General features: G+C 43.4%; 1 protein-coding gene across 7 annotated transcripts in view; it reads right to left on the bottom strand.

Annotated features, from left to right (window-relative positions):
- The window catches only part of RUBCNL (rubicon like autophagy enhancer), a 96,295-nt gene that overhangs the window by 14,679 nt on the left and 65,015 nt on the right, over nt 1-16,601 (bottom strand). For all 7 annotated transcript variants that reach the window (XM_056560445.1, XM_056560450.1, XM_056560447.1 and 4 more), the window contains exons 5-13: nt 13,328-13,413; nt 12,199-12,388; nt 11,275-11,388; nt 9,529-9,586; nt 9,320-9,443; nt 8,584-8,726; nt 5,555-5,619; nt 3,194-3,432; nt 1,404-1,465 (exon numbers count right to left, since the gene is read on the bottom strand). In XM_056560445.1, coding sequence (XP_056416420.1) covers nt 1,404-1,465; nt 3,194-3,432; nt 5,555-5,619; nt 8,584-8,726; nt 9,320-9,443; nt 9,529-9,586; nt 11,275-11,388; nt 12,199-12,388; nt 13,328-13,413 — 1,081 coding nt within the window. The remainder of the gene's footprint in view (nt 1-1,403; nt 1,466-3,193; nt 3,433-5,554; nt 5,620-8,583; nt 8,727-9,319; nt 9,444-9,528; nt 9,587-11,274; nt 11,389-12,198; nt 12,389-13,327; nt 13,414-16,601) is intronic.

Below are 16,601 nucleotides of genomic sequence, written 5' to 3'. Positions count from 1 at the left end.
ACTCCTCCCAACCGGATCTGGCACCCGTACACTACAAAGGTAGTGTGAACCCAACATAACCTGGGTTATTATAAAAATCCAAGTTTTTCTTCGGAATGACCACATGTCGTCTTTACCCCTTAAGGATGCAGGGCTGACATATATGCCTTGCACCCACTGCATGAAGCAGGAGCGGAGTGCGCTTCATACCTGGTGGGTCCAGCAGCCAGGCCCACACCAGTTGATCACAGCATCTAAAACCGGAAAAAATGCTGTTGCCCGTATTCTAAAGTTTGCTAAAACCCATAGGAAACTGATGCGGCTCCATAACTTCTTCTCTTAGCCTGTGAGGAGTTGATTCCCTGCTCCATTTACACATCTCAAACCTGCCTCTTTCTTAAAGAAGAGAAGCATGGCAGGGGGAGGGGAACAGGGGGTGGAGCCTCAGACCCATGGATTTATGCTGATTCGCTGCTTCATGTACACACCTACACTCTGCTTCTCTCCTACAGCAGAGAAGTGATCAGGGGGCTGAGCCTTGGACCCATGAGATTTTGCTACTAACATATCGAAAAACTGGCGGTAATAGTTCCCTATGGGGATTAAAAATTGTAAAAATTATTATTTTTTATTATAAATGTGAATAAGCCCCTCCTAATAAAAAAGGTTTAAATCCCCGCCCCCCCATTTTTCAAATAAAATGTAAACAAATTTAAAACATATTTGGTATTGCTGTGTGCATAAATGTCCGATACATTAAAACATAACATTAATGATACCATGCGGTGAATTGCGCAAAAATGAAAAATTGCTGCGTCCTTAAGGGGTTAAATAAAGGATGTGTCTACATGTGTCTTACCGATACTTGTATTCCTCATGAAACAACAATAAAATACATTTTCTAACAATTACATTGTGCCGTTTCGCTGTTATTCTTTGTGGAAATATATAAATTGGCCACTGGGTATTGTCAATAACGTGTTCCCTTATACTGTTTGGCTTGGTCAGCGCTGATTGGACAGGGACACACTGGGTCCCAACATAACCCTCTGACAAGGAGACTACAACAACTATCAGGAATAACAATGCTAGTCGACAAGTCAGGAGAGCAGATTAGGCTGGGTTCACACTACGATTTGAACTACGGTTCCCGTATACGGCTGGGACTTAATCGCGTCGCCCGCACTCAGCCGTATACGGGAACCGTAGTTACAAACCGTAGTGTGAACCCAGCCTTACTGGTATAAAACATCTTTACTCCAACTTCAGTGCAGAAACTAGGGGATATAATGGCAATATGGACTTTACTTTAAAAGCATCTTAATTTATCAGACCCACACATTAAACTTGGAAATAAAAAGGTTTCCAGTAAAGAAGGGACAACTTACAATTCTACATATTCTAAAGCTGAACCTGAATCTTACCCATCAGCAAAACGACAGGTTGTCACCAGCTTCCCGATGTGAATTAGCTGCTGCTGCACTTCCTAAGGGGAACAACAAGAATTCGCACAAATGAATAAACACAATCATTTACTTCTGATACGACCATTTTCTGCTGAACCGAGAGCAACACAGCAAAATGTATAAAAAGAATAAATGCTGGCATTTGGCAAAAAAATTAATAAAAACATTACAAAAAGCTGCCATCCACTATGATGCATTTTTTTTTGTGGCATTTCCCCCCCCAAAATAGTATCTGCATATGCATTTTATGTGGTGTTTATTTTCACCTGCATCTGTCTTTTTGGAAATCCTTAAATCCCATGACTTTAGAAATAAATAAATAAATACATACAGTATGTAGGTATGGCAGGGTATGATCGTATTGGATAAGATTTAGAAAGTTTTTTTAAGTGCACGCTGTTTTTTTTTTTTTGCATACTACAACATCACCCTTATTTATGGGGAAGGAGTAGGGCTGGTCGGTATATCCAAATATGTGTATCGCGGTATTTTTGTAACACATGGCGGTTCCACGGTATATAACGGTATTCCCCCCCCCCCCCAAATTAATTATTAGCCCAGCGCTGTGCTGTCCCCATCAGGGTACTACCCACATCACCCGCAAGCGCTGCTCTCCTCGTCCTCCTGTTTGTTGCGGCCGCCGGCGCTGACCCTCTATACTGTACGCTGTATCCCTATGCCCGAGCTGCAAAAGGTAAACAAAAATACATTTTAACGCATGTTCCTACGTTGGCCTTACGCTCCACCTGGGGACGAGAACATTGGAGAGCCGTCAGCCTATCACCGGCCGCAGCGATGCTCCGCCTCGGCCGGTGATAGGCTGAGCCCACTGTCATGTAAGAAGCCGGCTCCTTACATGACAGCTGGCTCAACCCATTACCGGCCGAGGTAGAACATCGCTGCGGCCGGTGATAGGCTGATGGCTCTCCAATGTTCCATTCCCTGGGAAGCTGGTCCGGACCGACGGGGAAGAAGAGTTAAAGTTTATTTTGTTTACCTTTTGCAGCCCGGGCATAGGGATACAGTATAGAGCAGTGGTCTTCAACCTGCGGACCTCCAGATGTTGCAAAACTACAACTCCCAGCATGCCCGGACAGCCGTTGGCTGTCCGGGCATGCTGGGAGTTGTAGTTTTGCAACATCTGGAGGTTGAAGACCACTGGTATAGAGTGTCAGCGCCGGCGGCCGCAACAAACAGGAGGACGAGGAGAGCAGCGCTTGCGGGTGACATATGTGAGTAGTAGGGGACAGCGCAGCGCTGGGCTGGGTTAATAATTAATTGGGGGGGGGGGGGTTTGAAGCAGAACAGCGCTCACAGGACATATATGATTAGTTCCCCGATGTGGGGGACAGCGCAGCGCTGGGCTGATAATTCATTTATTCCCAAGGGGGAGGGGCCAAACCGGTATTGCGGTATGATTTAGAAATTCATATCGTTCAGCACAAAAATTTCAGTATTCGGTATGAACCAGTATACCGCCCAACCCTAGGAAGGGGTGTTTGTTTTTGGAGCTGCCATCACAGGACAGTTGAGTAGTGTTTCAGAGATGCCAATGTTAACAGAACTGAAGCAAATAAAACTATAGGTACCCACAAGTTTAACAATGTTTAAGATGCCAGATGTAAACTGTGACCGTTCCCCTTAACATGATATTCTGTACACATTCCAATACATGTGAAATTTCCCTTTAATACATGCTTTATTGATTTACAGTTAAACATTGAATGAATAAATTAACTATTGCCAACCTTCACTCTGTTTAGGTCCTTCACTTTTTTGTAAAGATCTGGGTTTTCACTCTGCACATTAAATGTATGACTGTCCCATATTTTATCTAGAAGGTTTTTGGAGAAGTTGCAGACATAGTATTTGCTGAAGTTCCATTTAGAAAGAATGCGGCCCGGAATGGAGCTCTCTGAGTAATGGTGACAGCAATCGCAGAAATACTTCCCTAGGTAGTCACAATACCGCAGTCTGCTGGTGTACCCTGTACGCAAAATACACAAAAACAAGTTCCCGTCATAATTCCACAAATGCCTTAATAGTACAATACATGTAAAAGGGAGTAGCTGAAGGATGAACATAGGAATATATAAAAGGGCAACAATCATCAATAATTGGTGTGTGTCATTGCTGTTCTCTCACACACGGTCACACCATTGGCATGAGGATCAATCACCTTTCCCACCCAATAATACAAGAGTCACTGTATGATTTCACTCCACAGGCTATCAATTAGAGATGAGCGAACTTACAGTAAATTCGATTCGTCACGAACTTCTCGGCTCGGCAGTTGATGACTTATCCTGCATAAATGAGTTCAGCTTTCAGGTGCTCGGTGGGCTGGAAAAGGTGGATACAGTCCTAGGAAAGAGTCTCCTAGGACTGTATCCACCTTTTCCAGCCCACGGGAGCACCTGAAAGCTGAACTCATTTATGCAGGATAAGTCATCAACTGCCGAGCCGAGAGGTTCGTGAGGAATCAAATTTACTGTAAGTTGGCTCATCTCTACTATCAATGTTTGAAGCAGGACGGCATGAGCATTATATAGGACATTTATAGGGAATATATAGGGGTCAAAAGCCACATGAAGTCAGCACAAATCAAATACCAAGTTCCATTATGGCAGTGGCCTCGTTGAGCAGGATGATGCAAAGTACAGACTGCAAAAATTGTTTAGGAATGGTTTGAAGAATGCAACAATGTTGACTTGGCCCTTTAAATTCCCTCAATCTCAATCCAATCAGTAGAACGTGCTGGAAAAACAAAGTCTGCCCCATAGAGGCCCCATCTGATAAAGGGGTACTCCGATGGAAAACAATTTTTTTTCAAATTAACTGATGCCAGAAAATTAAACAGATTTGTAAATTACTTCTATTCGAAAATATTAATCTTTCCAGTACTTATCAGCAGCTGTATACTACAGAGGAAGTTGTATAGTTCTTTTCTGTCTGACCACAGTGCTCTCTGCTGACACCTTTGTCCATGTCAGGAACTGTCCAGAGCAGGATAGGTTTTCTATGGGGATTTGCTCCTACTCTGGACAGTTCCTAACATGGATAGAGGTGTCAGTAGAGAGCACTGTGGTGAGACAGAAAAGAACCATACAACTTCTTCTTTAGTATACAGCAGCTAATAAGTACTGGAATTATTAAGATTAAAGATGAGCGACCTTACAGTAAATTCGATTCATCACGAACTTCTCAGCTCGACAGTTGATGACTTTTCCTGCATAAATTAGTTCAGCTTTCAGGTTCTCCCGTGGGCTGGAAAAGGTGGATACAGTCCTAGGAGACTCTTTCCTAGGAATGTATCCACCTTTTCCAGCCCACCGGAGCACCTGAAAGCTGAACTAATTTATGCAGGAAAAGTCATCAACTGTCGAGCTGAGAAGTTCGTGATGAATCGAATTTACTGTAAGTTCGTTCGCTCCTCTCTAATTAAGATTTTTTTAATAGAAGTAATTTACAAATCTGTTTAACTTTCTGGAGTCAGTTCATAGGGAAATTTTTTTTCCCACCGGAGTACCCCTTTAAAGGACTTCTGCTAATTGGTGCAGATACCACAGGAAATCTTTAGAGGTCTGGTGGAACAAAGGAGTTCTCCTGAATACTAAGAAAGGGTGATGTCAGGAACGGTTGTCAGCTCTATAATCCTGTGCTGCAGACATGATTTTATAACTTTGCATCTGTCAGCTAAGAGACCGGCATCATTAGGGTCACTGTCCAGCAAGAGTCCAGCTCCATAGACTAATAAAGGAGTTTGTCTTGTGCAGGGAGATGAAGATCGCAGCAAGCCGGGAAGTAAAGCACATAACGGTGCGCTTCTCCTGGCTCATTTTAGAGATCTTGGGGGGGGTCTAAACACCCAGACCCCAATCAATCAATATGTTTCACATGTCTCTGCAACATATCAAAAGTTTTTGTTTTAATGGCAGGCATATTTGGCCTCAGGCTCTGGCCAGAGACTTACAAACCAGATTATAGGAATCTTACTGTTATTTGTATCTGAAAAAAATCAAGATTTAAAAACACTGTAATTTCCAACCAGCATTAGAATTTGTAAGTTGAACTGCTCCCCCCTAGTAAAAAAAAAATAATCTGCTTACTTGGTTCTACTTTTGTTCCACACCCAGCACATAAATAGTTTTGTGACTCTACAACTACATCCCTCCTGAAAGACAGAGAAATAAAAAAAGTCACAATTTAAAAGCCATGCATGCCTTTATATTACACAAACACATATATGCAGATTATATAAGAATACAAAATAAATAAAATAAAAAATAAAACTACTAAAACTATTTGTTTTTGGCAAAATAATATGCAGAATAATTTGGGGCTGTGTCGCAGACTAAAAAACTGTGGACAAACATCTAGGCCAGTGGTCTTCAACCTGCAGACCTCCAGATGTTGCAAAACTACAACTCCCAGCATGCCCGGACAGCCAACGGCTGTCCGGGCATGCTGGGAGTTGTAGTTTTGCAACATCTGGAGGTCCGCAGGTTGAAGACCACTGATCTAGGCTGTTGCAAAAATACAACTCCCAGCTTGTCCGGACAGGCAGCTGTATGGGCAAGCTGGGAGTTATAGTTTTGCAACAGCTGGAGGCACCATAGGTGGGAACCAATGGTCTATGGGCTGGTTCTGTGCACCATGCCTGGTGTCCTCATGTCACCAGGCTATATACACACACTCAGAAAAGTTAAAGGGGTACTCTGCCCCTAGATATCTTATCCCCTATCCAAAAGGATAGGAAATAAGATGTCTGATCGCAGGGTTCTTGCTGCTGGGGACCCCTGTGATCTCCCTGCTGCACCTGGCATTCCCTTAGGGTGTCGGGTGCAGCGCCGAAGGCTCGTGATGCCATGACCACGCCCCCTCAATGCAAGTCTATGGGAGGAGGCGTGACATCACACACTTGCATTGAGGGGGCATGGCCGTGACATCACATGCGGGCACGATTGTGACGTCACGAGCCTCCGTGCCGCATTGCCAGTCATCCGACACGTAGCGAAATTCAGTCCATACACCAGATGTCTGGGGTGCCGCAGCCGGGATCGAGGGGGTCCCCAGCAGCGGGACCCCCGCGATCAGACATCTTATCCTCTATCCTTTGGATACTGGATAAGATGTCTAGGGGCCGAGTGCCCCTTTAAAGAACTTGTATAAGAAAAAGACTTTCAAGTTGGCTCCTTCACATCATGATTTTTACTCTAAGGCTAGGTTCAGACTACAGAATCTCCGGGCAGAAAATTTCCGCCGGGAGATTCAGAGTGCGGCCAGCGCTGACTGAATCAGTCGGCACTAGGACCGCGTGGACACTGCAGTCTCCAATAGACTAATGTGTTCCGCGCGGATTTCCTCCTGAAGAAAGAGCAACGCCATTCTTCAGGCGGAAATTTCCAAGCGGATTTTCCGTTCACAAATTCCGCTTCACAAATTCCGAAGTGTGAATTTGTGAACGGAAACCCATTCACTACACTATACATTTTAGCAAGCGGAATTTCCGCCTGCAATTTCTAAACGAAATTGCAGGCGGAAATTCCGTAGTCTGAACCTAGTCTAACAACTAGGGAAATGAGGCATATACTGTATAATGTAGAATTTTCTTCACTGGGTTAACTACAGCCAAAAAGGTAATACTAAAGAAACGGACAACTCATATCTCACGTACTGTGCATTATTCACACAGTGACAAGGTCATTCATCTGCGGCGCCCAGTCCCCTTTATAATCTACATATCTTATCTCATCCAGCATTCACTTTTCTGAGAAAACCTGCCCCTACTCGAGCCAAAAGTCAATACATCCCATGACTAGAGGAGACAAAAATGTGCCCATTTTGCAGGATGTGTATGTGTGTCTTATGACTTGTTTAGCGCCAGGCCAAAACAATGCCATAAAGTTTATCATATCACCCCTTCAATAAGTGCAAAGGGCACAGCATGTTTTTTGTTTTTTCACGTAAAATTAGGAATCACCATCTTTACTGATCAACCACCTACCTGCCCCATCACGTTTCCACTTGGAGCAGCTGAGTACGCATGTACTCTGAACTGGGTGAGGGGAGTGCGATGATGCCAGACACCTCTAATGATGGCTTACCACCAACAGAAGAAATGGATCGGACAGGTTGAAACCCAACATGCCCTTCCACTCTCTCCAGGAACACGTGCTGGACTATGTGTATTAGTCTGAACATATCTATTTGACCGCTTTCTTGGCTGTCCCAGGCCCCTGCTATTTCTGTGCCGGTGCCGAATACGCCAAGGACAAATAGCACAGCAAATTCTGCTGTATTGTGCATGTGGCAAATGTGTTCAGCGCCTGCACAAAAAAGAAGATAGTCTGGGACAGCCAGGGACGGAGTCACATCAATAAATCACTTGACCTCTGGATCTACATGGTGCAAAATAATAGTGCCTGCCGGTAATTATTTATACCAAGGGACGAACTTCCAGGGTTGATGGGAATCAGCGGCGCTGACCAGGAGTAGACACGTCAGGTAGGCAAAAGAAGAATTTATTTTCAAATAATGCAACGCGTTTCACTGCGCTTGCGCGGCTTCCTGCCTGATGAAGCCGCGCAAGCGCGTGAAACGCGTTGCTTTGTTTGAAAATAAATTCTTCTTTTACCTACCTGATGTGTCTACTCCTGGTCAGCACCGCTGATTCCCATTAACCCTGGAAGTTCGTCCCTTGGTATTGTTCACCTGGCTGGGAAGGCTGCAGACCGGGCATATTGCTCACATCACGCTGTCCATTGTTGTGTGCGAGTCCACACAACCGCCTTCGGTAAGGGTCAAACCTATATTGGCTATGTGTACTTGTGACCGGCGGTATTACGCTATGGAGCGCTCTTCCTTCTCTTTTTTGGTAATTATTTATAACAGTTAATAGCTTTTTATATTGAGGTCCAATCACCACGAACAAGTGAAATCTCTTTATCAGTGTTTCCCAACCAGGGTGCCTCCAGCTGTTGCAGAACTACAACTCCCAGCATGCCTGGACAGCCAAAGGCTGTCCAGGCATGCTGGGAGTTGTAGTTCTGCAACAGCTGGAGGCACCCTGGTTGGGAAACACTGATCTATATTATCAACGTAAAGAAATAGATCATAGAAAGGACCAAGAACCTACTTGATGTAAGGTTGCACCGTGCTAATAATCTGAAAGCGTGGGGGAGACCATTCTTCAGTCTCCCTCATTTTGATCCGTTTAATCTCCTCTACCAGACTCACGCTAGTTTCAAATTCTTCTGGAATGGCATTTATACAAGATGGCTAGAAAGCAAGACAATATATATATTAATAAAACAAGTGAAATTTAGTAAACTGTCTTCAAGATTGGTAGCAGAGCACCAACAGCAATATATATTTAGCCCCAATCCCAAACCTGATCATTGAAGGTGCAGTGTATTTAAAGGAGTACTGAAACCAACTGGTGCCATAAATTAAACAGATTTGTAAATTACTTTTAAAAATCTTAATCCTCCCAGCACTTATCAGCTTCTTTATGCACCACATGAAGTTGTGTATTTTATTCCAGTTAGACCACAGTGCTCTCTGCTGACACCTCTGCCTGTGTCAGGAACTGTCCAGAGCGGGAGATGTTTTCTACGGTGAAAAGTATTGGAAGGATTTATATTTTTAAATAGAAGTCATTTACAAATCTGTTGATTTGAAAAAATGTGTTTTCCACCAGAGTACCCCTTTAAGAGGATATGTGTGTCTGTGCAGCAATAGGGAGGGGGCTCCATGGATAGGACACCTGGCATTAAGAACATAGAAATGGATGCACAATGCAGATCCGAAAACAAGTAACTAACTAGAAGTGTCACATCAACGCCTATAAACTCCTGTCTTGCGGAGCGTACCTTCTCGATGGTCAGTCTTGCAGGGAGCTGCATATCTCCATCAACCTGAGTCCATTGCTGTCGGAAGGCTCTGTACAAGTTCCGGGCCGTCTCTTCAGCAGAGTTGGAGGCCGCAGGCTCCGTTCTTAAAAACACATTTACAGACAATGTCAGCCATTGCTCCTGTGTCATTCCATCCATGGGTAGATAGCTTTAAAATCTGACCCTACCTTTGGGATTTGTCACAGGATGTCTTGTTTGCAGATAGTTTCTCACCGTCATCCATTTCTATTGGGAAATGAAGTAGACACACAAATGGTTAATGCTATGCTGCCCATCTGAATCCTTGCAGCCTTTACAATGCCATACAAAATGACCATTGAGGGTGCATCATGGCGCTTATACACAGTGCAGTTTTACACTATGGTTTTAAAACTGCATCCCAAGACAACCCATTGTTTTATTATTAAACTGCAGGGGAAAACTGCACTGTTTAAGACCACCCCAAAAAAAAAAATAAATAAATAAAAATAAAAAAAGAAGGTCTACCCACACAGAATGGAAAGGTTATGAGCAAATAAAGTACAATAAAAGGGGTTATCCAGAAAAGCAGGATAAGAAAAAAGAAAAAGATCCTCACTCAACACTCACTCAAATCTTCTCCAAAGTTTGTAACAAGTAGTAGACGCGTTTCGGCCAAAGCCTTACTCAGACTGACATAAGGCTTTGGCAGAAACGTGTCTACACAGTGTTTGTAACAAGTAGTAAATAAACACTTAGCACTATGGCAGAAGATGTGTGAGTGCTGTGATTTTTTCCTTTACCTGCATACTGCTCTCCACGTGCACCACTACAAGACACGAGTGCCGACCCTTCCTTTTGATTGTTTATCCAGAAAAACCAGATATGATTTCTTTAGCTCAGTTCTATTGAATTAAATGTGAAGTTGTAATACCACCAACAACCTGGTGTGGTGCTGTTTTTGGAAGAAATCAGTTTTGTTTTTCTATTTTTGGATAACCCCTTTAAAAAAAAGGAGTTACTCAGCAGTGTTGAGCCATTCAAAGTGCTGACAGTCCAGTACAAAGGCCAGGGAGCGGAGTGCAACAATATATCTCAATAATGCTACTTATGTGACCAAGGAAAACATGATTTAATCTCTTAGCACTCAGCACCATTGTGGCAGGCTCTTCTCGTAAGGTGCATGGAGCTTCTCAGGTCCTGCCTAAATCCAATCAGGAGACCACTAGAGCTGTAAACCATAGCTGAGAAGAAGGGCCAGGGAAGCACTCAACACAGACAGTTAAAAGGGGTACTCCGCCCACAGACATCTTATCCCCTATCCAAAGGACACGGGATAAGATGTCTGATTACGGGGGTCTTGTGCTGGGACCCCGCAATCTCCATGCAGCACCCAGCATTCTAAACAGCAAGTTTAGAAAGCTGGGTTTCTGCGGCCAGAGACACAACCCCACGCCACCTCCATTCATGTCTATGGGAGTGGCGTGACATGAATGGAGGGGGCATGGCATCACATCACAAAAGGGGCATGGAGTCATGTCTCCGGCTGTGGAAACCCATTGTTCTAAACTTACTGAGTGCCAGGTGCGGCATGGGTTCTGTACAGAGATCTCGGGGGTCCCACCTTTGGTTAGGGAATAAGATGTCTGTGGGCGGAGTACTCCTTTAAGGGAATCTAAGACGAAGACATGCCTCCTGGGCCCATGCAGCTTCGAGAACAATCTTTTTTTTTTGGGTCAGTTTTGATGCCTCCAACCTACTGATAGACTCCTTATTAAAACAAGATTATGGTGACCTGCAATGTTATATAAGTAGATGAGTTAGTTATGTCAGTCACTAACCCCAATTGGATGTCAACCTTGCATGTTATGGACAAGTTATCACAAATAAACATTGCTCCGTAGGTTGGGGGTAAAATACCAAAGCGACAGCGGGCATGTGAAGAATCTATTTACCTATTATCACATAGTCGTCGTAGCCTTCATAGATCTCACAGGTTGCAGAGTTTTTATCATCTTCCTCCTCCTCAAATATGGTGTCAGCAGGAGAATTCTGGAGTGCAGCCAGGCCTGTAATTTATAGACAGAATAAGTCATTATCGGAATATGGATTTGTTACTTCAGCGTCAGAATAAGCTCGTGTATGTACATGAGGCACTGCACTTCGTCTGGCCATTATAGGAGGACACCGCCTATGACCACCAGATCCTGCATCAGATTGACGGATTCACATTTTACATGCAACTGCAATTCCTGCATTCAAATGCTCTATAGTCCATAGTACAAAGCTAAATCCGCCTCTGCATCTTTCAGCATATACTCCATAGTAAATGCTTATATATGCAATTTGAAAATTAAGATTCACTTTTCTTCTGAGATTCTAGCAGTCCCCCATTGTATGTTAACCCACACAAGTAGATGTATACACAGGTAGTAATGTACGGAGCACTCACACTGCGACTCTCTTGCGGGGGTAGGCGGCTGATGGCTGATCTCAGTCCCGGTCTTCCATAGCGGGGAGGCGGCAGGTGTAACGAGGGGAGCCTCAGACGCCGGCTAGCCGGCGTCTGAGGCTCCCCTCGTTACACCTGCCGCCTCCCCGCTATGGAAGACCGGGACTGAGATCAGCCACCTACCCCCGCAAGAGAGTCGCAGTCTGAGTGCTCTGTACATTACTACCTTTTCTGATTGCTATAGTTTTCACATTGTCTGATACACGTAGAGCACCTCCAGACACCACAGCTCCCTCCCACCCGCATATCCAGATTATTTGGATTATATCCACTTGTTTGGAATTTATTAACATATCTGCAATATATTGGAAGATAGTAGCACTAGTGTCATCTCCGACTTTAGATGTATACACAGTTGGATATATACCTTCATAACCACTATCAGTTGAAACGGCAGATTCGGAGTTTGCCTTGTGCCTCCGGTAACAGGTCTCCTCTGCATCTTTCTTGAGCCAATACATTCCTCCTTCTGTCCTCCACTGTTCATATTGCCATTTGCTCTTCATCATCTCAACTAGGGATATAAAGAGATCGGCTGCCAGAAAGTGTTCATTTTCCTGCAGAAAGATAGCAATGTGTTACCTAGGCTACACGATAAGGCTCGTTCACCTATTCAAAAAGAAAAAACCAAACCAGCTGGTTAGAACATTTTTTACATCTATGCATTATTCTTCATGGATATCAGGTTTATGTGATCAGAACCACTGACTACAATAACACAGTAACCAGTGTGTGTTGTCTTTGCAGAAGAGATTGGGCTAAATAGTATTTAAACGGGCTGTGTCCTTAAGTGGGCACTGTCCGATTTAAAAAGTTTTTGTATGTTATACATCTTGGCAGTTTTTTTTTTTTTGTTTTTTTTTAAACACATTTAGGGAGATTTATCAAAACCCGTCCAGATGAAAAGTTGCTGAGTTGCCCATAGCAACCAGATGGCTTCTTTCATTTTTCAAAAATGAAAGAAGCGATCTGATTGGTTGCTATGGACAACTCAGCAACTTTTCCTCTGCACAGCTTTTTATAAGTCTCCCCCACTGTGTACACTGACAACCACTTTTCCGTAGAATTAAATGCAAAAAAACCTTAAAGCCCCAAAATGTCACATTTTTGGGGGTGAAAAAATGCCAAGGCCAGGTGTTAACTGACAGTCAGTATGGATTTATGAAATGTCAAACCCACTTGGCGTGTTCTCCTTGTCAAGATACAAACACAGTGGGGGGGAAAGAAAAAAGATTTAAAAAAAAAAAAAAAAAAAAACACACCAAAAGGAAAAAAAGAAGCCAAACAAATACACAAAGACTCATCCCACCCCCAGAAAGGAAAAAGAAAAAAAAAACAGGAAACCTGCCATTTTTTGGTCTTCATTTTACAATGTGTAAACTCACCCTCTTGCTGCGATGTTTCTGCTCAGTAAATCATGTACACAGAAATAATATAGAGATATCACCCTGAGCATGGTGAACATGTACGAGGAGGATTATTAACAGAGCTCTTACTTTCTCTAAGCTCACAGATGGTTCAAATAGGTTTTCTCTGGAGTTGTGCAGGGCTTCCGTGCTCGGGGTTTGTGAATTTCCGGTTACTACAGAAAAGAAAACAATCACATCAAAACATCAAAAGTTATGTCTTCTCAGGGAAAAAAAATATGATAATGTTATCAAGACTCACAGGCAAACCTGATAAAACCAGATATAAAATTATTAATAAACATAAGAAATATATAATAACAAACATAAGAAATATATAATAACAAACATAAGAAATATATAATAACAAACATAAGAAATATATAATAATCAGAATCATAATAAAAAAATACTAGAAAAAGAGGTCTACAAAAGATACCACTCTGTCCAAGAATAATGCGGTAATCCAGGTTATGTCTGCAAGTGGCAATTTCTCCAATCATTATGGTTGACAGTAGCTCTGGTAAGTGCATGTCCTAGGAGGTCTCGCTAGCATAAGCGGGAAGTTGTAAGAACTCCCTGTTTAGCTTCAGGCCGAGGCTGGCAGGCTTTGGCCCAGTAGTTGTCGTTGAAAGTTGCGCAGGTTTGTCCTCATGAAGTGTCAGCAACCCAAGAGAGAGACTATTGGCTGCAGCTCCCTTATATGGGCAGGGGCTGGTCGTTTTAGGATTGGTCCACACCATCTGTCAATCAGCTTTACAAAGTGTTATGGGTAATCACATGACCCATGAACCTCCAAAGGTCCTTTTACCTACCATAGAGTACTAACCCGAGTCACATGACCCAAGGTCCTGCGACGCCACGAAGGTAAGCATACATATTATATACAGCATTTACATGTAATTTAGTAAACTATTAACTATATGAGGGGTGTCTAGGGGATGACTAGGGAAGCGGACCTCCACAGTTCCTAGGAACTCTACCTTGGTTCGGGGTTCCCAAAGGCAAAGTATGAAATACGGTACCGGGACACCACAATTTATTTTAACCCAGCCTGACAATGTTTAAAATAAACAAATATCGGACATCCTCTTTACCATAGATACCAATAGTAAATCGGGAAAGTTCTGAAAAAAATAAAAAAAAATATATATATATAGCAACAGAAGAATGCAGCAGCACACTGCCAGCACAAGGATATAGGTGAAACATGAACATGCAGTTAAAACATGGAGAGCTATACAGCTATGGTGTAATAGATACAAATGTGAAACTATGAAATAGTGAGGCACTTAGCTCGCGAATTTGTCTCCGCCGGCGGTCAAATAGCTTGGACCATCCCACCGCGATAAGGTGGCCTCATTAGGATAAGGGCCACCTTATCGCGGTGGGACGGTCCAAGCTATTTGACTGCCGGCGGAGACAAATTTGCGAGCTAAGTGCCTCACTATTTCATAGTTTCACATTTGCATCTATTACACCATAGCTGTATAGCTCTCCATGTTTTATCTGCATGTTCATGTTTCACCTATATCTTTGTGCTGGCAGTGTGCTGCTGCATTCTTCTGTTGCTGTATATTTAGCCTAGTAGCGTGCACCTGCAGGCCAGGTCCATATAATAGTTTGGTATCAACTAAAGTGCTGGCTGACTTATTCTTTGTCTATATATATATCTCCCACTTGTTCCAAAGCCATGCGATACCAACAGAACCTATAACCACTAATCCAGATTGACAGCCGAGGTAAAGAAGACACAGATATACTCCTTTACGGATGACGCAAGAGGCATCTATTGTGAAGCTAATGTGACCACACCGGTTCTTCTGGAATGTAGAATCATGTACAAAGGCTTAAGGTTACACCATGGTTTTTTACATAACCAAAACACTATTGTTTTGACACGTCCTGATGTCAAATGAAATCACACTTTTAGAACCAAAACATTTGTCTGGTCAATAAAGGAACCGTGCATTCCCGCAGGACTTAGCCTCCGCCAGGCTGTCAACTTTTACTACCTAGTTAAACATTAGACTGTTAAAAATTTTTATTTGAAAAAGCAAAGTTTAGCGTATGATGTGAAAGTGCTGGGGCTGAAGACAGTTTTGTGTTTTCAAAGCAGCAGAAAATTGGTTAGGGTGCATGCACACCACGTTTCCACTCTACAGGTGCCGGATCAGGCTGGGGGAGGGGAAAACCGTGCGCTCCCGTACCCCAACCGGACCGACACCCTAATCCACTGACTTTAATGAGCCGACCGGAGTCACCGTTTTACTCCAGTCGGCTCATTTTTGACCCGTATCCGGTTTTCTGACCGGACCTCAAAACGTAGAATACGTAAAACGGTGACTCCGAGTCAATGTATACGGTTTTCAATACGGTTCCGTACGGTTTTCACATTGAAAATGTATACAGGAACTGTATAGCAAAAACGTGGTGTGAACCCAGCCTAACACAGTTTGATAAATCTGGATCACTGTGTGGATGCGCAGAAAGCACAGTAAAGGACGGATAATGTACAAGGCTACCACATGCCGTTTCTGTATGCGGCAACCACGTTGTAAGAGCTCACCCTTCAAGAATGACTGAACGCAATTTGTGCCATTATTCATAACACAAATAGCAGTAGTTTCCGGATGCTCTTGCACAGGAGTTGGCGATAAATCGATGAGGGTAGCCACAGCTATTTGCGGGCTGACCTTGGACTTGTCACTGTTTTAAGCTGTGAGTCCACATAAAACATAAATATCAGTACATAACAAGCGACAGCTATGGTTGCAACTAGAGATGAGCGAACTTACAGTAAATTCGATTCGTCACGAACTTCTCGGCTCGGCAGTTGATGACTTTTCCTGCATAAATTAGTTCAGCTTTCAGGTGCTCCCGTGGGCTGGAAAAGGTGGATACAGTCCTAGGAGACTCTTTCCTAGGACTGTATCCACCTTTTCCAGCCCACCGGAGCACCGGAAAGCTGAACTAATTTTTCGTTCGCTCATCTCTAGCTGCAACCAGTCATCTAAAAAGTGCCCTTAAAAGCAGTGTTTCCCAACCAGGGTGCCTCCAGCTGTTGCAAAACTACAACTCCCAGCATGCCCGGACAGCCAGAGGCTGTCCGGGCATGCTGGTAGTTGTAGTTTTGCAACAGCTGGGGGCACCCTGGTTGGGAAGCACTGCCTTAAAAGGGGTGTTCCAGGAAAAAAAAAAAAAACTCTTGTTTTATATCAACTGGCACCAGAAAGTTAAACAGATTTGTAAATTACTTCTATTAAAAAAAATATTAATCCTTTCAGTACTTATGAGCTGCTGAAGTGGAGTTGTTGTTTTCGGTCTAAGTGCTCTCTGATAACACCTGTCTCGGGAATATATA

The sequence above is a fragment of the Hyla sarda genome, chromosome 2 (assembly GCF_029499605.1).
Source record: "Hyla sarda isolate aHylSar1 chromosome 2, aHylSar1.hap1, whole genome shotgun sequence".
Taxonomy (NCBI): Eukaryota; Metazoa; Chordata; class Amphibia; order Anura; family Hylidae; genus Hyla; species Hyla sarda.
This window is presented reverse-complemented; position numbering and strand designations above follow the sequence as displayed.